The following is a 23103-nucleotide window of genomic DNA, read 5'->3' as shown; positions in this document are numbered from 1 at the left end:
CCTTTCATTTAAAAAAAATGTTAATGCTCTCCCGTGGATATTTTTCCCATTGGTTTCTAGAGAGAGTAGGGGGGGAGGGAGGAGGGAGGAGGGAAGAGGGGTGTGGGGAGGGAGAGAAACATTGACGTGAGACACATCGATTGGTTGTCTCGGCACGCACCCCTACTGGGGCTGGGGACCCTGCAACCCAGGTACGTGCCCTTGACCAGAAATCGAACCCACAACCCTCCAGTCCACAGGCAGACGCGCCAACCACTGAGCCACACCGGCCAGGGCGTTCTTTCCTTTTTATTCTGTCGATCCGATTTCTCTGTAGGAGGCCACGGAGTGCCTTCAGGCTGCCACACCCTCCTTCTCAGCACTTTCTTCCCGGAATCAGTCATTTCCCCTCGAGTTCCGGCTCCTTCTCCTGGGAAGCGATACTCAGAGGAGACCGGGCTGCACTGCTCCTCGCCCTGAGGCTCGCTGAGCCGCAGCCTCGGGTGACAGCCGCACGCATGCGCTCACGGCGCTTCTCCGCGCCTCCCGGCCTGCCTGCCTCAGACAGTGAGCTCCGACGTGTCCACCCTGCGAGTAGGTAGTAGATTTCCTTTCCTTCTTCCCACGTCAAGAGAGGAATCTGGTGGCGCAATCACTAATATTTTCATGTGAATGGTGCTTTCCAACATGGTTTCGTTTTATTTTTTCATATACATACTAAAGGCCCGGTGCACAAAATTCATGCACCGGAGGGGGGGTCCCCTCAGCCCAGCCTACACCCTCTCCAATCCGGGACCCCTCAGGGGATGTCCGACAGCCGGTTTAGGCCCGATCCCGGAGCTGAAACTGGCAGTCGGACATCCCTCTCACAATCCTGGACCACTGGCTCCTAACTGCTCACCTGCCTGCCTGCCTGCCTGGTCGCCCCTAACTGCCCCCCTTGCTGGCCTGCTCGTAGGCAGCGACCTTGTGAGAGCATGAGGGTTAATTGGCATATTACCTCTTTATCATATGGAACTAGAGGCCGATGCATGAAATTCGTGCAAGAGTGGGCCTTTCTTCCCCCGGCTGCCGGCACCGGCTTCCCTCTGACACCCAGGACCTGGGCCTCCCTCGCAGCCCCGGCTTCATCCGGAAGGTCACCCAGAAGGTCATCCGGAAGGACGTCCGGTCTAATTAGCATATTATGCTTTTATTATTATAGATGTTTTTATTGGTTTCAGAGAGGAAAGGAGAGGGCGAGAGAGATAGGAATGTCCATGATGAGAGAGAATCATGGATCGGCTGCCTCCTGCACGCCCCACACTGGGGATCGAGCCCACAACCCGGGCCTGTGCCCTGACCGGGAATCGAACCGTGACCTCCTGGCTCATAGGTCGGTGCTCAACCACTGAGCCACACTGGCCAGCCACACATGGTTTCATTCATACACCTCCTATGCGGTATCTAATTGTTAGTTATTAGAGTTAATTATCATTAACCCTGGTTCATGGGAAGGAAACCCCAGGTGAGGAGCAGATCAGAAGGCGGAGGAGCCAGCAGGATGCTGGGCAGGGGCAGGGGCAGGGACACACGGGAGAGAAGGCGTTCACGCCTGAGACGTGCGCTTCTGTCCATGGCACCACCATCGTGTGACGTCGCTGAAATGCACCAGCAAGTCCCTCTCATGCATCCCACTCCCGCCCCCGCCCCCCCGCCTCCAGGTGAGGACCGGCCCCCCTCCTGCCCCAGTTCCCCGCTCGGCTCCTCTAATCCGAGCGGACCTCTGGGATCACTGCGGATTACTGCCTGCGCCCATGGCCTCAATCCCCAGCTCCGCCCAGTCCCACATCATCACGAACCTGCCACGGCCTCTGAATTTTGCTCTGCGAGCCCTCCTCCCGCTGCAGGCTCTCCGGGCCGTCAGTTTTATTCCCGACTGTTCCCCTCCCGGGCCCTGCTATCCGACTCCTCGGTGTCCCTGGGTGTTGCCCACCCGCCCCCGCCCCCCTCGCCCAGAGGCATGAGGGCCACGCGCCGTGAGATGAAAGCCCAGAGTCTGCTACGGGCTTCTCCGGGGACACGAGCCGTCGCTACCCACCCAGAGAGAAACGACGTGCTTTCACTCCGACAAAAGTCCTCACCGGGCAGCGTGCCGTGGCCTGGGCTCCGCACTGGCGGGAAGCAGGAGGGATCGCGGGTGGGAAATGCCCCTCACCCGGCACAGGAGCGAAGAGAGTAAACACGGAGGACCTAGAGCGCTTCTGGCTGCCCCGAGGGGACCCAGGCGAACAGGAGGCCTGACCGTCTGGGTTTCTTGCTCGATCCTGTTTCTCAGAAGTTCGAAGACCAGCGGGTGGGGGGACTAAGCTGCTTCCTGAGCACCCACGCCCACCCCCGCCCCGCTAGGAACCCAGCCTCAGAGGGCGCAGGCAGAAGGCCGACCGCAGCCACGGCGACCACGGAGGCCGCGCCCGCGAGCTTCCTCTGGGGGCAGAGGCTTCTCATCTCATCGCCCCACGAAGCCCCCGCCGCCAGCACAGCCTCCGAGGGCGGCAGCCGGGCTCCCGAAATGCTGCCCGTGGTGGACGGTCAGCGCAAGCCCCTCCGAGATGGGACTGTGTCTGTGGTCAGAGTGGCCTTGGCCCCGGCCAGTCACCATGCCTGGGTCCCTGCCCGACAGCTCGCGCTGCCCCCACGCGGCCTTCCCACTGCGCACACTCCCGCGCCCGCCCAGCACCCACCCGTCTCCCCACCCACACACACTCCCGCGCCCGCCCAGCGCCCACCCGTCTCCCCACCCACACACACTCCCGCGCCCGCCCAGCGCCCACCCATCTCCCCACTTCGCACTCCCCACCCTCACAGGCGTTTCTCTCTCCAGGTGACCTGCCCCACTTACACCTCATGGGTCCCAGTCGCTTGCGGGTGTGACACAGTTTAATCGGCACCTGGCCTAGTTAGAGGAGGACCCCCCTCCCCGAAGCCTCAGGCTGCGTGTCACCCCGCTGCGCAGGGACCGAGTGCGAGGGGCTGGGGTTCCTTTACAGGGAAACACTGGGAGGAAGTGCAGCCTCCTGTTTGTCCCGGCCCCGCCCCCCCAGCAATCTGCAAAGTGACAGACACTCGGGGTCTCTGTGGGCTGTGAGTCCTGGTGTGAGTGGGACCCAGAGGACTTTGTGGAAAATAGGGGCCCGGCTGGCGTGGCTCAGTGGTCAGGCGCCGACCTATGAACCAGGAGGTCAGGGTTCGATTCCCGGTCGGGGCACATGCCTGGCCTCAGCATCTCCCAGAGCGTCCCAACTCCCCACAGCGAGCCTCTCCCCCCCATTCCTCCCGCCAGGTACACGCGTGCGGACACAAGGCCTCGTGAGGACAACCTGCATCGTGTTGTCAACACGGACAACCTCAAGTCCAACGGAACGGCCCGGTTCCAGGTACCGTCGCTGTCTGTGAGCGGCCCATCCCCGGGGGTCTGCGCTCCCTGCAAGGAGGTGCCCCCGTGTCCGCTCAGGAACAGCCACAGTAAACGCAGGGAAACGTGGAGACGCCGCGGACCTGCCTCGGGCGCTTATGGAGGTGAAGAGAAGCAGGGACAGTGCAGATCACACCGCCCAGCAGCTCCGCCAGCTCCCACGGCCTCGGCCGGCGTCTCACAGGCAGAACGGCTAAGTCCGGCCACCGCTCCTGCCTGAGACGAACCCCGGGTCTCTGAGCTTGTGTTTTGGGGCGTCAGACGCGCTGGGTGATTGTGTGTAAATGTCACGGATTAGGTGAGCCCGTGCCCGCTGCCTCGCTGCCTGTTCTTCACAACCAAACCCACGTCCACCCGCCTCGGGCGGAGCGGCCGGGAAGGTGGGCGGCCAGACGGGCCTCAGGGCAAAGGTAACGCTGGGTCTGACTGCGAAATGACAAAACGAAAGCAAATCCTGTGCATTCGTGTTTGTGGCGTCGATGTATGTTTTTAAATTTAACCTCGAGGTTAAATAGCTCCTTGGAAAAACAGACGTTTGGAAAAGCCGTCGTTATCCACATCGAGACACAAAAAGAGAGGCCACTGCCAGTCTCAACGTGGCCTTTTTCGGAGCCAACGATAAAGGAGTTAAAATTGGCAAGGATCAGGTCTTTGTGCAAAATCTGTATCTATAAAAGGCTAATGTGCTAAGTGTCCCTCCGCCCATCCGACCGGTTGCTATGACGCACACTGACCACCAGGGGGCAGATACTCAATGCAGGAGCTGCCGAGCTGCAGTGACTTGGCAGCGGCCATTCTCAGGGGACGCACCTTGAAACCAGAGAGGAGGGAGCCCTATTCCTCGCAGGGTCGCACGATTCCACCTTTGGCCGTGGGTTATGTTGTTGCTGGGGCTCTGTCGGCCCCGAATCTGGTTTAGTGCACACTTGCGTTTGCGTGACACACCCTGTACAACAGCAACTTTGCAGAGTGCCCTCTTGCACTCCGGGACCCTCAGGGGAAGTCGGAGAGCCGGTTTCAGCCCGATCCCCACAGGCCAGGCCGAGGGACCCCACCTGGCAGAGGGACCCCGCTCACTCTGCAGGCACCCTTTCAGCCACGGCACCGCCCCAGGTGTGGCCGGCCTGGGAGAGACCCCGGGAGGTTGGCTCCAGGGCGTGTCCGGCCCATCTCGCCCAGTCCCACCCCACCAGCCACCTTCTAATGAATTTCCTTTCAATGTGCACAAATCCGTGCACCGGGTCACTAGTGCATACACAAAGCCAAGAAACATCTATGAATGGGAACAGCACTACCACTCCTCCCCAAGTCCCGACGAGTCAGTGTGTCTGTAACTGTCCCCGCGACCGTCTCCTCCCTGATGCCACTGCTTCCAGGGCACTGCCTCCTCCCGCGCTGCCCTGTGGTACCAGCAGCGCAGCGACGATGTGCAAGGAAGGGGCGTCTCCGGAGAAAGGCTCCGTCGCACCACAGCGACCCTCCCCTGGGGAAGGTGACCAGGAAGTGAGGGATGGGTGGAGCAGGTGCCCCGAGGGTCCCAGAATCCCATGCGACCCGTGGGGACGCCCTTCCGGCTGCCCTGAGGGCTGCGTGAGCCAGGGAGGGCGTGAGGGAGCAGCCAGGAAGATATTCATGCGAAAGACAAAACAGACACACGAAACCCCGGGCGCCGTAGGCAGTGGCGAGCTAGAGGCTTGGGACGGGACATCTGGCGAATTGGGGAGACAATTCCTTGGTGAGCTGCTCATTGCTTCTTCCTCACCGACACCCACGCCATCTTATCAAACCCTGAAAAGATACAGAGACGCCTACCCGCGCCGGGATAGCCAACGTGGCTGTTGCCTGTGCAAGGAGCTCCCGCGTGCCCACATCTCCGAAGGCCCGAGGCCGCCAGGTGGCTCAGCTACCCGTTCCATCCCGGGAGTGGATCCCAATACCGAGCAGACCGTGACCCACAACCTGGTGGCTTTCCGCCCAGGACTGAGTGTGGAGGCTCCTCGCGACCCTCTGAGCCCAGTGACCCGGAGCTCAGACACGCCTCACTCCTGAAGATCATCCCATCAGGGCAGAAGAGTCAGGCGCAGACCACGAAGCTCAGAGCGTCTCCCCGACACCCCTCTCCCCCTCGCCCCGCTCAGAAGTTATTGCTGTAAGTGGCCCAATTAGCCTCGTTAACGTTCCAGTGGCGCTGGAGTGTCTCTTAGCTGCACACGGGAAATGTTCTCCACGGCAGCTGAGGGTCATAACCACCATTAGAGGTCGATCTGCTGTCGATGCCAACAGCAAAGACGGGGCACAGGGGCTGTGGGAGTGGAAGCATTTACTCCGGGGTCCTCTAATTCTGGGTGGGATCACGGGAGGCTTTAAAAAACACCTACATATATAAAAGCCTAAACAACCGTTATAACTGAACGACCAATCGCTATGACGCACACTGACCACCAGGGGGCAGAAGCTCAACGCAGGAGCTGCCCTCTGGTGGTCAGTGCACTCCCACAGCCCACCTCTCGTGTCCCCTACCCCCAGCCAGCCAACTCCTGTGGCCCCTCCCCCCCAGCTGGCCAACCTCCCACTGCCCCTCCCCCTAGCTGGCCAACTTCTCACGGCCCCTTCCCCCTGGCTGGCCAACCTCCCATGGCCCCCCTCCACCTGCCCAGCCCCCTCAATCAGCCCCGATGGGGGGCCTGGCCGGCCAACCTTCCACGGCCCCTCCCTGCTCCGGCCCGCCTGGCCCCCCAGATTAGCCCAAATGGGAGGACCAGCCAGCCAACCTCCTATGGACCCACCTCGCTGCCGGCCGGACCCCCAATAGGCCAAGATCGCCGGCCAGGCCGAGGGACCCCACCCGTGCACGAATTTGTGCACCGAGCCTCTAGTATAGTTATAAACACATAGATGAACGCACCAGAATAGAGAGCCCAGTAAACCCAGGCCTGTGTGGCCAAGTAACCTGACAACGGAGGCAAGAACATACAGCGGGGACAAGACAGTCTCTTCATAAATGGTGCTGGGAACACGGGGCAGATGCGTGAAAAAACAACACTAGGCTCTTTGCTTATACCTTCTGCAAAAATAGGCCAAAATGGGTTAAACACTTAAACGTAAGACCTGGGACCACAAAACTCCTAGAAGAAAACCCAGGTGTAAACTCTGACGTCGGTCTCAATATGCTTCCGGAGAGTTCTCCTCATGCCAAGGCAGCAAGAGTAAACACGTGGGATTGCAGGGAACGAAACAGCTCTGAGCAGCGAAGGAAACCGTTAACAAAGCAAAAGACCACTCACAGGATGAGGGGAGACGTTAGCCAACGACACATCCAATGAGAGGTTACTATCCAAACTGCATAAGGAAGTCACACAACTCGATGTCAAAGGTAAACAATTACAACAACCCAAACTCAAAATGGGCGGAGCTTGAATGGACTTTCTCCAAGGAAGACACACAGATGGTCCCCCCTGCCCGCCCCCCCCCTCGACACACACACGAAAAGATGCTCATCATCGCTAATCACCAGGGAAACACAAATCAAACCACAATGAGGTCCCACCTGACACCTGTCAGAATGGCTGCCATCAATAAATCCACAAACGACAAGTGCTGGCAAGGACGCGGAGAAAAGGGAGCCCTCGGGCACTGCTGGGGGGAATGCAGACGGGGCAGCCACTGTGGAGAACAGTATGGCGTTTCCTCAAAAAATTAAAAATAGAACTACCACCTGACCCAGCAATCCCATCTCTGGTATTTATCCGAGGAAAAGAAGTCACTAATTCGAAAAGGTGCGTGCACCTCTACGCTCACTGCAGCGTTATTCACAAGGCGGATGCAACTAAGCGTCCACCAACAGACAGCAACAGGGCGAAGGCGTGGGGGTGCGTGTATACGGGGGAAGATCGGCCGTAAAAAAAGAACGAAATCTTATCGTTGTGACGACAGGGACGGGCCTGGCGGGCATCATGCTGAGCGGAATAAGGAACACGGGGAAAGACAAAAGTGGGTCCTCACTTACGTGTGGACTCTAATGAACAAATGAAGGAACCAACAAATCAGAAACAAACTCACAGACACAGAGAACACACGGATGGGAGGGGGCGGGGCGGGCAGAAAAGGGGAAGGGACTGAAAAGTATGAACTTCGGTGTAAAATACGTCCAGGGATATAGAGCCCAGCACAGGAAGAGAGTCAACAATATGGTACTAGCTGTGTACGTGACAGACGGCCACAGACTTAGTGCGGTGACCACATGGCGAGGTGCATGAATGCGACTCACTGTGTTCTACACCTGAAAATAATACAATTGTCTGTCAGCTACAATGTAAAAAATCCTATATAACAAAAGCCTAATATGCTAAGTGTCCGGTCATCCGGTCAGCTGTTCAACCAATCAAAGTGCAATATGCTAATGATATGCTAAGGCCACTCAACAGCTCGCTATGACGTGCACTGACCACCAGGGGACAGAAGCTCCAACCGGTAGGTTAGCTTGCTGCTGGGGTCCGGCCAATCGGGACTAAGCAAGATAGGCTGGACACACCCTGGAGCCCTCCTGCGGTCCCTCCTCAGCTGGCCAACCTCCCGCGTCCCTCCCTGGCCCTGATGGGGAACCCGTGATGTTCCTCGGTCTGGCCTGCGGCCTCTCGCAATCTGGGACCCCTCGGGGGATGTCGGAGAGCCGGTTTCAGCCCGATCCCGCAGGCCAGGCTGAGGGACTCCACTGGTGCACGAATTCATGCACCGGGCCTCTAGTTTTTAAATAAGATAAAATAAATCAAGACAGACAATGGAGAGATAGTCTCCTTTTCTCCTGTGCACCTCAGGATTCCGACCTGTGTACCCCAGGATTCTGATACTATGAATGGGCTGATGAGTTTTTCCATGAAAAAACATTTAAAATCACAGGTCAGCCCTAGCTGGTTTGGCTCAATGGATAGAGCGTCGGCCTGCAGACTGAAGAGTTCCAGGTTCGATTCCGGTCAAGGGCACATGCCTGGGTTGTGGGCTCGATCCCCAGTAGGCGGCGTGCAGGAGGCAGCCGATCAATGACTCTCTCTCATCATTGATGTTTCTATCTCTCCCTCTCCCTTCCTCTCTGAAATCAATAACATATGTTTTAAAATAAAATAAAATCACACGTCAGATCTCGAGCGAAAGGATCACGGTCAAAGAGCTGACGGTCCCCCCAGCCGTTTGGGCAGAACTCCAAAATTCCAGAAGTGTTTCATGTTCTCGTCTTTCTCTTAATAGACAGTGTCCATCCCTACGGAAAAGCGAGTATTCCTTGTCAAGAAGAAATCATTGTGAGAAAAACAAATGAAAGAGGGGGACGTCGTGGAAAAATATTAACACAAAAAGAGCATTAAATATGGTGTGAGTAGAGTTCTTAATTTCCTCGTGTTTTCACTGATTCCTACAGGACTTCGACAAAACATTTTCCGTATTCTTCATGATGTCACAATGGGCTGTAAATGGCATTGTTTTTTATCCAAGTGATGCATAAGGTGACTAATCCAGTTAAAATTTGATCATAAAGGTAACTAATGAATTACTTTTGATTTTTAAAAAATATTTTGTATTGATTTTTTACAGAGAGGAAGGGAGAGGGATAGAGTTAGAAACATCGATCAGCTGCCTCCTGCACACCCCCTACTGGGGATGTGCCCGCAACCAAGGCACATGCCCTTGACCGGAATCGAACCTGGGACCCTTCAGTCTGCAGGCTGACGCTCCATCCGCTGAGCCAAACCGGTTAGGGCTACTTCTGATTTTTAAAGATTAAAACATTTCTATGAACTCAGGTTAATATAACAAAAGGAGGAAAACATTTACACTGAGTTGTTAGAGATTTTAGACTCCGAAAATCAATACACTCCGTCGTAGCTTTTAAGATTAAGATCCTACTTGCCTTTGAACAGTCTCCTTAAACACCCACCTCAGGCCACGTGCGTGGGACTATTTGGGCCTCAGCCCCACCCATTGGACGGCCTGTCCCCTAAGCTAATCGCTAGTCCCCGGCTCAGTGGTCGAAAGAACGTCTTCATCATCAAAACCTAATAAAAGCTCAGACGTACTGCCCCGGCAGGGTGCCCTTGACAGGGCAAGCTGCTTGTATAAAATGTTTCTGGTGCCAAGACAGGGTTTGTGAGTTGAGTTGAAAGGACACAGAAGGGAGTGTGTAAGAAGAATAAAATGGGTTTTTTTAAAAATAATGATTTCTGCCCTGGCCAGTGTGGCTCAGTGGATAGGGTGTCAGCCTGCAAACTGAAGGGTCTCGGGTTCGATTCCAGGTCAGGGCATGTGCCCGGGTTGCAGGATTGATCCCCAGTGTGGGGCGTGCAGGAGGCAGCCAATCCGTGAGTCTCTCTCATCATAGATGCTTCTATCTCTCTCTCTCTCTCTCACTCTCCCTTCCTCTCTGAAATCAATAAAAATACATATATAACAAAAATGAAAGATCTTGCTTCTATGGCAGCCTCCACATGGAAACAGATGTGTGGGAACCTTTTATTTCTGCTCAAGTGGGAAAGCAAACCAACGAAACGCAGAAATCTCCACGTACAGTGGCCACTGGGACAGGAGGGCCCGTGTCCGACCAAGGGCAGCGCCCAGGCCTGCCCGTGCCCATGGGCTCTGGAAGCGCTCCCATGTGGACGGGGTGACAGGAAGCTCCAGACAGACAACTGGATGCTCCCAAAACGTTCCTGGGATTTTCCACGAGGAGGGTTCTGGAAGGCCGTGCGTCACGCAGGCCGACCCGTTCTGTTCTGAGTGGTATTTCCGATGACACCACTTGGTCTGCCGCCCAGAAATCTGTGTGCGTGTTCTGGGCTGACAGCCTGGCATGAGCTCCTTTCAGAATCAGGCTGCCGAGCACTCAGAAACTCCGGGCAGGACAGACGGATGGACGGACAGATGGACGGACACCGGGCTGCCCACGCTCCTTCCACCTGACGGGACACCCACAGGCCACCAGGCAACGTGGGCACAGCCAGCACTGCACCATCTCTCTATTTCCCACTCATTCTTTAACACGATTCCACGCGTACACGGTACATGCCTCTCCATCCCTGCAAATAAGACTTCCTTCCGTTTCCAAAAGGGTGCCACCATCATCACCTTTTTTAAAAGTCTGCACCTCGGCCCTCGCCCCTGGGGGCTCTTGATTGGAGCATCGCGCTGTACACCAAAAGGTGATGGGTTCAATTCCAGACAGGGCACGTACCCAGGTTGTAGGTTTGACCCCTGTTTGGGGTGCGTATGGGAGGTAATCAGTCAATGTCTGTCTGTCTCTCTCTCTCTGTCTCCTCCAATTCCCCTTCCTCTTTCTCTTAAATCAATAAAAGCATATCCTCATGTGAGGATTTAAAAAAAATCGTCATCTCTCATGTCCCCTTGCAACTTGGTGATAAATCCATTATATATATGCAATAAGTATTCTCATTGTCATCAGTTTAATAAGCAAAGAGACCAGGAAAATATGGGGGCAGGAGGGCCTCCCAAAGATGTCCTCGAAATGATAAGCCTTAATCCCTCCAAAATAATAATCCAATATAATAAAAGGGTAATATGCAAATTGACCCTAACAGCAGAATGACTAGGAATGACTGGTGACTATGACACACACTGACCACCAGGGGGCAGATGCTCAATGCAGGAGCTGCCCCCTGGTGGTCAGTGTGCTCCCACATGGGGGAGCTCTGCTCAGCCACAAGCCAGGCTGATGGCTGCCAGCACAACGGTGGTGATGGGAGCCTCTCCCGCCTCCTCAGCAGCGCTAAGGATGTCCGACTGCAGTTTAGGCCTGTTCCCCGCTGGCAAGTGGACATCCCCCGAGGGCTGCTGGGCTGCCAGAGGGATGGATGTCTGATTGCCAGCTTAGGCCTGATCTCCCGGGGAGCAGGCCTAGGCCAGCAGGTGGACATTCCCCCGAGGGGTCCCAGATTGCGAGAGGGCACAGGCCGGGCTGAGGGACTCCCCCCTCCTGCCCCAAGTGCACAAATTTTTGTGCACCGGGCCTCTAGTAATATCCATAAAAACAAAAGCAAAGAGCTGATCAGGACCTTTCTCTATGACAATCAATAGAAAGGACTTGAAAGTTTGCTTTTATTCGCTGCTTTATCCCATGCAAAACCACCTTTCTGTGCCAGCTGCATACATGCAGATATGCAGACACATTTTAAAATCCTATTTAAAAAAAAAAAAAGGAAAGAACGATGATAAGATCACAGCCCATCATTGACGGCAACGGCTGCATTTAAGCAAACGTGGACTTCTCATGGCTCCTTTTCTAAGAAATCTCATGAGGTATTTTGGTGCCGTTACAACAGAATCACCACCTTGAATGCATGTAGTTTCCTCTCAGATATGTCCTCTGACGTATTCTCACACTAATTAGATTCTCTTCGTCGTAGGAAGCAGTTGGAGGTGAAGAGAGTGAGGCCTCAGCAGACGGAGTGTTGAGTTACGAGGCCCTACCTTCTGTGTAGGAAGCCCAGCCCCCGTTTTCCTCCAAAGAACTTTGGAGCCTGGGTTCCCATCCCAGCTCTGCCCCATCTGACTCAGCACGTTCCACAGCGGGTGACGGCGGGCTGTTCCCCGGATGGATCATGGTGGGCACAGGGCCACAATGACACCTGACAAATACATCATCAGCTTTTCACGGGGAATAGGAGCCGGGGCTTTGTCATCGGGCAAAGTAAAGTCACGGGAAGGGTTTCTTCAGCATCAGGGTCCTAAAGACCAGGCACGCACAGGGCCTCTGACGTGGGATAGTGCCACTGCGTGTGGCAGGCATGACGATGTCTTGGAAAAGGGGTTGCTGGTGCTGAGAAATGGAGAACATACCTATTTATTTGAAAATAACCGATCATTTTGTTTACATGAGGAAGATTATTTAAAGACTAGAGGCCCAGTGCACAAAATTCGTGCACGGAGGGGGGCGTTCCTCAGACCGGCCTGCACCCTCTCCAATCTGGGACCCCTGTGAGATCGGGCCTAAACCGGCAGGCGGACATCCCTCTCGCAATCCGGGACGATTGGCTCCTAACCACTCGCCTGCCTGCCTGATTGCCCCTAACCCCTCTGCCTGCCTGCCTGATCTCGCTCCCAACTGCCCTCCCCTGTTGGCCTGATCTTGCCCCCAACTGCCTCTGCCTCAGCCCCCACCACCATGGCTTTGTCCGGAAGGAAGTCGGACATCTGGAAGATGGCTGGTCGACCAGGTCTAATTAGCATATTACCCTTTTATTAGTATAGATATGCTTTGCTTTCAAGGATGAGAGTGTGTGTGTGTGTGTGTGTGTGTGTGTTTAACCAGCCCCTGAAAATAATTTATTTCCCAAATTAAAAAAAAAAAAGTGTAGTTGAAAAATAGCGTGTGGTTGTGGAAAGAACATTTTACTTGAAAGCTCTCTTTAGAACTGCGTCTCACAAGTGTGAGGAACTTAATCGTTCCTTCCAGCATCCTCCTCAAGCCTACACTCTTAGACCCCACCCTGGACACGAGCTATGTGGACGTAAAAAGAAATGACTTAAATTAATGTCAGCTAATAACATCCTCTTCTCCCTATAAAAAGCTAAAACGTCGATGTACTCGTTTAAGCAAATAAACGCTAAATTCGTTCGTTTCAACGCATCTGCACCATGGACCATTTGCTCACAGCTCACTGCTACTCCAGCTCGAGGAGCAGGACACAGACACAGCACACATTGGTTCTCGCCCAGTTCGACGTCAGCTGTCCAACGCGTGGCCCCGAGAAGCCGGGACGCGTTACCCCGCGATCCAGTCTGCTTCTCGTGGGACTGAAAGCAGGTCCCGCAGGACGTGAATGTGGCCTTTAAAGACCACGGCCGGGAGGACTGGGCAGAGGCACTGCAGCCTCGCTTGCAGCATGTTTCAAGTTCACAAAGAATTAAAATTGATTTTAAAACGTGTCACGGAGCACAAAATCATCATGCAAAGATATATTTCTAATTAACAGGAAGCCCACACAAGAATATGAAAAATAAACCCAAATATGAGGCTACTTCATTGACTTGTTTTCAACACACAATAATTTTCACTTGAGTGAAAAAGCTCTTCAAAATCAGCCTCTTTGGTTTATTTTTTTTTTAAGCTTTACAGCCGGCTTTTATCCACAGCGGGCAGGCCAGGCCTACCTGAATTTGGGGCGTAAGCAGGCTCATGTTAAGGACACGTTAAGGATGAGCGTGTACGCTGCGTGATGCACAGTGTCTGCACGGCTGAGGTGGCCCATGGGTAGCAAATGGCACCAGGAAACACAGCACAACAATCTTCGGTCACTTTCTGGGAGGGAGCTCAGGGAGCCACTAACCCACCACCATCCACCATCCGTGTCCATTTCCTCACGAACTGCCTTAGGGAATGATGGGGAGACGCCTTTTTCTTCTCTCAGACCACATTTCAGAGCTGGCTCCGTGGCCGTGTGTGTGTGTGTGTGTGGGGGGGGGATGTGAATCTAGAAAATACACCCGATTCCGCTGAGAGCCAGCGCCACGCTCAGCCTCCGAGAGCTGTGAGCACCCACGCAGTGCGCCTGCCTCTGCCGTGGGAGGGGAGGACCACCCACAGGTGAGCGTACAAACCGGAACAAGAACAAGCAGTCGCTGCGCCGTGATCCGCCCTGATCCCCCTTTCCCGGGGGTCGGGCCGAGGGACAGCATCCAGATACGCAGCCGGGAGGACCCTGTCACATGACCACACCATCAACCGTTCAGAGCCATGCGGCACCGAGCCACGGGCACTGTCCCACGGTCACAGCGTGGGTTCTCCGTCGTCACGCAGCACAGAAAAGGGCACAGATCCGAGAAACAGGCCGGGTGAGCAGGAGGCGTCCCATGTGTGCCCGGCCCTCTGGGGACGCGAGTCGCTAGCTCACAGCTGGACGGGACAGCGTCCTGGCCAGGAAATGCCAGGCTGCGTGGAGAACACGAGACGAAGGTGGTGCAACCCGGGAGAGTGCGTGCAGCCGTGGGCACGGGGAGAATCGGAGCTGGAACGCGGGCCTGGCGAGGAGGGAGCCGCTGCCGGGGAAGGGCCCGGGCACCTCTGAGGCCACAGAAAAGAACAAACAGCCCTGGCTGGTGTGGCTCAGTGGACAGAGCGTCGGCCTGCAAACCGAAGGGTCCCAGGTTCGATTCCGGTCAAGGGCACGGAGCTGGGTTGCAGGCTCCTCCCCAGCCGGGCCCTGGTCAGGGCGCATGCAGGAGGCAACCCATCCATGGGTCTCTCTCACATGGATGTTTCTCTCTGTGCGTCTTTCCCTCTTTCCCAGTCTCTCCAAAACCCAGTGGAAAAATACCTTCGGGGGAAGCTTAACAAAACAAAACAAGGAGGAACTGCACCTGAACTGAAGCAAGGCCTGGGGAGGCCAGACAGCCAGTGTAACCGGCGATGCCCGCTAATTCACCGTGTGTGTGGCCTGGTGCCCGACACGGGCCCTCAGGGGTGGGCATGGCAATGCGCTGAGTCCGGGTCAGTGGGAACTCGGCTCCACGGGGGTCATCGGGTGTCTTTCCAAAAGCAGGGCCCAGACGCCCCCCAGGTGGAAAAGGAGCCCCCTGTTAGCACCCACGGAGCACCGGCTCTAAGCAGAGGACGGTTGAGCACACGGACCGCGTCCCTCACCCCAGAGAGCAGCGCTCGGCACCGGCTGGAGCACAGACACCGCTCCCGCCCCCCAGCGCCATCTGCCCCGCAGCCCCTCCCGGAGACGCCCTGACCCACTAATCAGGCGTTTCACCGGGAGCCTCCTGCCCGGAGCCAGGCCCGGCTTCACGCAAATGCCAGCTCCACCGAGTGGCGGGATGATCTCCAAGCGAAAGAAAAACAGCATCTGAAAAGAGGCCATAATTCTGCAGCTGAACGGAAAGGGGACCCGCATCCACCCCGTCTCTCCTAACCCTGGTCGTGGCACGTAACGCTACGGCCCCAAAAGGGAGATCCTGAGACGCATGCTGGAAACCAAAAAATTAAACAATAGATCAAAGATCGCAATGGAAATGTTCAAATCTCAGAGGCACGGCTCCCGCCCCAGCACCCAGCGCAGCATCACACAGACCAGCGTCGGGGAAATGACTAAAAGGAGCCGCTCTTCCCCAGCAGCGAGCTCCATGAGCCCGGAGGGAGGGGGGGCGCAGGGCGGACAGGGCGCCCTCCCCCCACCGGCACCCCATCTCCCGCGGCGGGTGCCCAGATCCCCGCAGGAACGAAGCCCCGGGCCCGCGGCTGAATGAAGATAACGGAGGGGGTGCAGGGGGGCGCCTCTGCTTTGCCAGGGAAGCCGGGGGTGGAGGGGGGGGCGCGTGCCGGCGGCACCCAGGGCCTCGCTGCCGCAGACCGGGCCCGACCCACCCCGGCGGCGCGCATCCAGCCGGGGGCCCTGCCGACCGCCGGGGACCGGGGACCGGGGACCGGGGACCGGGGACCGGGGACCCGGGGCCGCGCCGCGAAGGTCAGGACGCGCCTCCCACCTTCCGCCTGCGCTCCGCGCGCTCCCGCGGGCTCCGCCGCTGCTTCTTGCGCTCCCGCTCCAGGACGCGCTCCTTCTCCTCCAGCTCGGCCTCCCGCACCTTCTTGATGGAAGCCGCCGCGTGAGCCATGCTGCGGGCGGATCAGCTCAGCCGCGAGCGCCCGGTCCCCGCGGAGCCGGTCCCCGCGGCGCAGGTGGCGGCCGCCGCGCAGATGCGCTTCCCGGGGCGGTGGCCGCCGCGACGCTCCGCCCCCTGCGCGCCGGGCCTCGGCCTCTGCAGCATCCGCGGCGCCGCCCGGCCGCAGCCACAGCACCTGCCGCGCCAGGTGCGTGCGCCCCCGCGAGCGAGCGAGAGAGCGAGCGCCGCGTCCCCCCCGCGCGCGGCCCGCGTGGGCGTCACTGCGGCAGCCCCGCCTCGCCGCCGGACTGCAGACTGCGGACCTCCCCGCGGCGGCTCGGTGCGCGGGGCTCCGTGCGGGGCGCGCACAGCCCTGCCTCCGCCGCCGCCCGGCCTGTGCGAGGCGCCGCAAGGACTGATCACGCGGCCTCGGGAGGCCCCGCCGGGGACCCTGCCACCGACCCGGGGCGCGTGGGCGGGCGGGTTCCAGACCCACGCGGGGCCGCTGGGGGCCGGTCCTGCAGTGACAGGCCTGGGAGGGAGGGGGAGCCGCAGATGCCCCAAACCAGGCACCCTCGGGAGGCAGGTGGGACTGGGGATTCCCAGGGTTTTGTTAAACCCACATGAACGCCCAGCAAGGTGTCTGCGAGTCCCCACCGGGAGACCAGCGAGAGGAGCCCACGAAGGCGAGGCTTCCCACGGCCTGTCCTGCCAATTCCCAGAACCTGCCCAGCTTTACCACGGCCCCATGGGGGGGCCCCCATGTCCTGGTCACGCACCCCTTGACAGTCAGGACACGGGTGCAGGGTGGGCTGGGAGCGCCCCCTCCCCATACACCACGTCCCAGCTCTGACATTGGAACAACGCAGCCTCCTCATTATTAAGAAAAAAGTAAAGTGATGTTCAACGCGCTCTTAGGAAATACGGTTTTGCCAGTGGGGCATGAAGTATGGTAGCGGTCGTCGCAGGTAGAAACTATAGTTTAACTTGAACCCTGCTGTTTCGTTTCTGTACTTACTTGTTTGCTAAAATAATAGAAAAGTTATTTTGATTTTCTGAATTATATAAATCACCCCATTCGATTGAATTCCCTGTTGATTGTCCTGTGACTGTCCCGTGGGCTGTGGTCACACTGGTCGTAGGAAGCACACTTTCCTTTACCTGGGAAGGACAGCACAGTGATCCCAAGGTCAGAGGGCTCCGGTTAGCGTGTCCCTGTTGACTCGTGTTCCGGAGACCCCAAAACTGTAATTTAGATCAAACCCGGTTCCTCATTCCAGACCCAAGGGCTCTGGATAATGTGTTTCTGTCGATTCAGTGATCGGAGACCCAAAACTGTAATTTAGATAACGTGCTGCTTCTGCTTCTGTAAACTGCTTTTTTTTGCAAACCAGGTTCCTCATTCCAAACCTTGAGATGTAATCAATACCTCTGTGATCTTTGCCTATATAAACCCGGTGTTGCGGACATCTGATCACTATGAGATTTCGGGAATGGCCCCTCATAGTCCCGGATTGCAATAAATGTGACTCTTGAAAAAAAAAAAAGAAAATATGGTTTTGGATGGACTCCAACCCCTAAGACACACCTGCCCAGACACATGGAGGATGTTAGGGTGCGTTGTGGGCACCACACAAAGATAAGACAGTAGCTCTTCTAGGAGGGAAAGTACTTATTTTCTATGCTGGGCATGGTCCCTACGCATTTTAGCTTATCTATATATATAAAAGCCTAAGCGACTGTTACAACCGGACAACTGGCTGGAAGCTATGACACGCACAGACCACAAGGGGGCAGATGCTCAATGCAGGAGCAGAAACCACAAGCATGGAAACGTGGAACAGACTGATGAATCTCAGAGGGAAGGGAGGAGAGGGGAGGGCGGGAAGAGATTTACCAAAGATCTTATATGCATACTAGAGGCCTGGTGCCCATGCACCAGTGGGGTCCCTTAGTCTGGCCTGCGGGGATCAGGCCAAAACTGCCTCTCCGACATCCCCTGAGGGGTCCTGGATTGCAAGAGGGCGCAGGCCAGGCTGCGGGACCCCACCAGTGCATGAATTCATGCACCGGGCCTCTAGTCACATTATAACATAGAATTTTTCTCTTTTACCTAAACAAGGTGGAAACAGTGAGGTTAAGCAAATACCCCACCAGGAAGCAGATGCACTTGGCGGTAGGAGAGGACCAAGCTGGTTCCAAAGCCAATCAAGCCTGGCAGGCGTGGCTCAGTGGTTGAGCGTTGACCTGTGAACCAGGAGGTCTGGGTTTGATTCCCGATGGGGCACATGCCCACATTGTGGGCTTGATCCCCAGTGTGGGGCGTGCAGGAGGCAGCCAATCCATGATTCTCTCTCATCATTGATGTTTCTCTCTCTCTCTCTCCCTCTCCCTCCCCTCTCTGAAATCAATAAAAATCTATATATATAAAAGGCTAAGGAACCAAACCACCAGTCGACTGGTCACTATGATGTGCACTGACCACCAGGGGGCAGATGCTCAACGCAGGAGCTGTTCCCTGGTGGTCAGTGTGCTCCCACAGCGGGAGCGCCACTCAGCTGACCCACAGGCACCAGGAGCTGAGCAGCGGCGGCCGCAGGTGCAGCAGGGCCAGGATGAGCAAGAATAGCGGGCAGCGTTGGACCGCAGGTTTCGGCCTGATCCCCGCAGGCCATGCTGAGGGACCCCACTGGTGCATGAGTCCGTGCACCGGGCCTCTAGTATATTAATAAAAAATTTTTAAAAAGTCAGCCAAAGTGGTGAGCCAGCCTAAGCGTGGCCAGCAGGGGGCGCCTCTGGCCCACAGGACAGAAGGGGGACAGCCCTGTCTGGCATGGGCAGCTGGGAAGTCATCTTCTAAGAAAACCTGCCTCTTATCCGACCAGCTCTGGAAATCTCGTCCGTATCTACAAGGGAACACACACGGCTTCCTGGGAAGAGGGCACGCGGGCCTGGGGAGGGTTCTGTGTCTCCGGAACCAGGTGGCCGCCTGCCACTCGCTGGAACAGTCACACATCCCCCCTCCCCGACATTCTCCAGGACCCTCCCTCGGCTGTGGGGTCCAAGCTGTCGCCGGGAACCCGGCGGTTCCGGGGAAGCCGAAGACGACCACCGGGCACCCTCTTTCCTTCTAAATACTTGGTAAAAGGCGTTTACAACCACGCAAGTCCCACTGGACCCGTGCACATCCCAGTGAACCGTGGCCGAGCCTCCTCCCTGGTCTCCCGGTGACAGGGTGACTCGGGGCGGCCTGCCCACCGCCCCTCCGAGCCTGTCCCTCCATGAGGATCCTCTCTGCTCGGCGCAGGCCGCAGAGGGAGGGCCTCGCGAGCACCGCCAGAGCCAGAGAGATCATTGTCCAGAGAATGGTTCATCTCGGAGCCTGTCACGTGCCCACACCCTCCTTGTAAAGCTGCACAGAGTCCACGTAGGGATCCTTCCTAATGCCGGGGAAAGCGCGCATTTAAACCTTCCATCGGGAGATCTGTAAACAGCTCTTGGGCGTGGCCAACAGGCTCTCAGTCCGAAGGTTCTGTCTCTTCATTTTCTCGTGAAGAAAAGGCAACGAGTCGGGTGCGTCTGTTGGATGTCAGCTCGACACGCATGTCCCTCAGGGCACCGTGGCTGCCAGGTCCTTACAAAGCAACACACCCCTTTCGTCTTCCTCCTCCTGTGTCTTTGGATGCGACACTGAGACGCAGTCACTGTGTTTCCCGGCTGAGGGCCCTGGGAGGCCCCGGGCTGGGCCCCATGGTCTCTCCCCAACCCCACCCCGCCCCGGCCATCTGCAGGGGCAGGGCCTCCCATCAGCCCCCACTCCCTGCCCGGCCGGGGGCTCCCCTGCTCACCTCCCACGCAGGAAACCCGGGCTGTGTGAGCACATCAAGCGAAGCCACCGGGAGCCCTCGTGAGCCCGTGGTCTCAGCCACCTGGTCCCCGAGCAGAGAACATGCTGTCCCACACGTGGTGGGAGGCAGCTCGGTCCGGCCGAGCTCCAGGGACCAGCATCTCCCGGGGTAAGGCCTCCCTCCGCAGCTCGCCCCGCACGATCCTCCCCGTCAGCCCTCCCCAGGCCCCGGCTGCTCCAACGTCCCTGTCATTTCTGTTCGGAAGGAAGCCGGTGTCGGTTTTCCGAGGGGAGAGCGGTGGACACTCACCGGCTGCATCCGGCACAGACAGGGCACCAGGGTCCAGTCCCAGGGGCTCCGGGCCATTCGCCTGCCGCCCGCGCCCCAGCAGAGGCGGTGCCCGTGGCCTCCCACCTGGCAGCGTCCGCACCACCAGAGCCGCTGCCGCCCAGGGGACAGGCCGGGCCTGCCTCCCGGGGCTCAGTGTGCGGACGCAGACGTGCGAGCCAGCGGGCGGAGTGCCCTTCGGAGAGGACGCCCTTCCCTGGGGACGGAGGGACGCTGGCCATTCGCTTGGTCAGTGTCCAGCCCTCACGGATCCGTCGGGGCGTGTCCATCACTGAGCTGCCCCGGCCATCAGCCCCGCCCGCACAGCAGGCTGTCGCCGCCGCCGCTGCAGACCCAGCGGGAGGGCGGGCGGGCGGGGAGAACCAGCAGCAACAAAGACGCTGGGACCCCTGACCGGGGAGCCGTGCTCCCTTGAGCCGGGAGCCCAGTTCCTCTCCGCCAGGTCGCGGCGCTGACCCCAATGGAGGCTTCGAACCTCAGGAGAGGGAACTGAACAGGCGGCGACAGTCCTAGAGTGGCGCCCCTTTCGTTTCACCTGGGCCACAGCCCACGGCCCACCTGACAGCAACGGAAGGGAGCAGAGCCTGCTGGCAGCACAGCGGCCGACTTCCCGCCGACACGCTTCTGCGGAGGTGACGTGGCCGCAGGGACGAGGCCCGGGTGGCGTCCCACCTCCGACCCCAGGGCAAAGCGACTATTAACTGCAATTCTTTACGTGAGTCCAAATTTAAGCCCCACGTATCTGACGTTTTCCTGAGCTGGCTTCTACTGAAGTTATACGCTGCGTGTAAGTCAGTAAGGCTTCCGAGCCCGTAAGCGTGAGCTTCACCGGCTGGGCGGAGCGTCTCCACCTTTCATGGCCCAGGAATGCCAGCTCCGGCACTCCGTATGCCCGGCCTGTAAATTATTAGCAAAAACACCTCAGTATTTTTCAAACTTGACAATAGAAAGTGGTCAAGTGTGACCTTAGAGGACGTCCGGGTCTGCTGAGTGTCCGACGTCAGATCAGCCGGATGCTGCAGGGTTCCTGCCCGGAGCCCCTGTTGTAAGACAGGCGCCATCGCGGGCCGGCCGTGTCTCTGCCGTGGGCGCCACAGTGAGCACAGGGGAGTGAGACACGCTGTCCCAATAGCACCAACGACCAACAGTCCGGCCCGGCCAGTATGGCTCAGTGGTTGAGCATCGACCTATGAACCAGGAGGTCAGGGTTCGATTCCCTGTCAGGGCACAGGCCCGGGTTGTGGGCTCGATCCCCAGTGTGGGGCGGGCAGGAGGCCACCGATCCATGATTCTCTCTCATCACTGATGTTTCTCTCTCTCTCTCCCTCTCCCTTCCTCTCTGAAATCAATAAAAATTTATTAAAACAACAACAAGCCATCTCCTGTTGCTGCATTGTTGGTGCCGGACTCTGAGGAGATGCAAGGTGCTACGGGCGCCCGGGGTGGCCAGTCGGCCCCTGACGGTGTAAACGTGGACCTGCACGGCCTCCCGGGGAGGCGGCCACATCCGCTCACTGCTCCCCACACACTGACGTGTCCCTTCTTCCCCCAAAGACAGGGTGTTCTCTCCCGGCAGCCGGAGTGTGGCCGGCCTACAACTCGAGGCTGCCGCTTGGCACCCGGTGTTTCTTGGTTTAGCACGACACACTCCGTTCCACACCCACGCAGGCACCGGTGGGGGAAATGAGACATTTCTGGGGGCTAGCGATCTGAATTGTGCCAGGAACCTAATGCACATTCTTGACAGCCTATAATTAAGTCACTGCCCTGGTCTTTGGGGAAGACCGGTTTACCTAAGTACTCCCATTTTACACAGGTCATAAACTATGAGCAACTATAAGACGGGGTTATCAGCCCTGGCGCCAGGCCAGGCCTTTAGGTGTGGTCTCACGGCCCCAACACCCAGGGCTTTTTGCAAAGCCCGAGAAAGGTCCGGAAGTCCCATCCCATATGTGGGGGACAAAGAAACCAAAGGGGTATAAAGGGGGAGCTTCCTCCACGTTGGGGCTCAGGATTTGGAGAGAAACAGTCTCAGCTGAGTCACAGGACCGGTATGCATGAAGCGTCTGGAAATAAAGGGGTATTCCTGCCTCCGGGACTCCCGCGTATTTCTCGGCCGCCTGGTAAACCCTGTAACAGCACCGAAGGCCAGAAACACGGGACCACGGGGTGCGATCACACCCACGGGCTCCGGAAGCCACACTCGCGAGGCTCAAGACTCTTTGGTGCCGAGTCAGGTCCGTCACCAACAGAAGCACCTGCCTGGGTTTCACTCCTGGAGCCAGGCACGCCCCTCGAGCCCCCCGAGGCCCCCGGGCATGCCCCCCCGAGCCTCCCCGGACCCGGGATGAAATCAGGGGCGGGATGAAACCGAATCCTCTCCTGAAAGGCCACAGCAGCTCCAGGGATGCAGTACTGGGAGGCAGCGCACCCCAGGGGAGAAGCGATGAGAGCATTCCCTGCCGGCTCTGAGCTTCCACCTGAAAACCTCCAGGGCGAGAGGCGGAAATGAGAGACCCGTGTCCACGCAGGTTCCAAGGCTGGCGGATCCCCCCTACCTCCCGCCCCTCACCCCTGTCCCCCGAGACCTGCGAGAGCTGCCCCCTCGGGCTGAGTGACAGCCGGGGCTCAGGGCCTGGAGTGTCCCCAGACACACGGTGAGCAAGGCCGGCAGCAGGGCTGCGTCTCCCTCCGGGGTCTCACGCGGCCGCGGCCTCGGGTGATCTGCGTGTCATTTCCCAGCAACGGTGACCAGCACTCAGCGAGAGACAGCACGGCTCCCGCGACACGGCGCAACACACAAACACGCGTGAACACGTCCAATAACAGAACCGTGAGCAAGGCACTGGCCAACAACCATGGATTTAAAAA

The 23103-nt window shown here is 57.7% G+C and overlaps 1 protein-coding gene across 1 annotated transcript in view; it reads right to left on the bottom strand.

Annotated features, from left to right (window-relative positions):
* Positions 1 to 16098, bottom strand: part of ANK2 (ankyrin 2) — a 180106-nt gene extending 164008 nt beyond the window's left edge. The window contains exon 1 of the mRNA XM_081090714.1: positions 15920 to 16098. Within this exon, the coding sequence (XP_080946840.1) occupies positions 15920 to 16048 (129 nt within the window). The 5' untranslated portion in view covers positions 16049 to 16098. The remainder of the gene's footprint in view (positions 1 to 15919) is intronic.
* Positions 16099 to 23103: the final 7005 nt, after the last annotated feature.

The sequence above is a fragment of the Myotis nattereri genome, assembly GCF_964212035.1.
Source record: "Myotis nattereri genome assembly, chromosome: 5".
Classification (NCBI taxonomy): Eukaryota; Metazoa; Chordata; class Mammalia; order Chiroptera; family Vespertilionidae; genus Myotis; species Myotis nattereri.
Note: the sequence above shows the minus strand (reverse complement) of the source record. Positions and strands in the feature narration are given on the sequence as shown.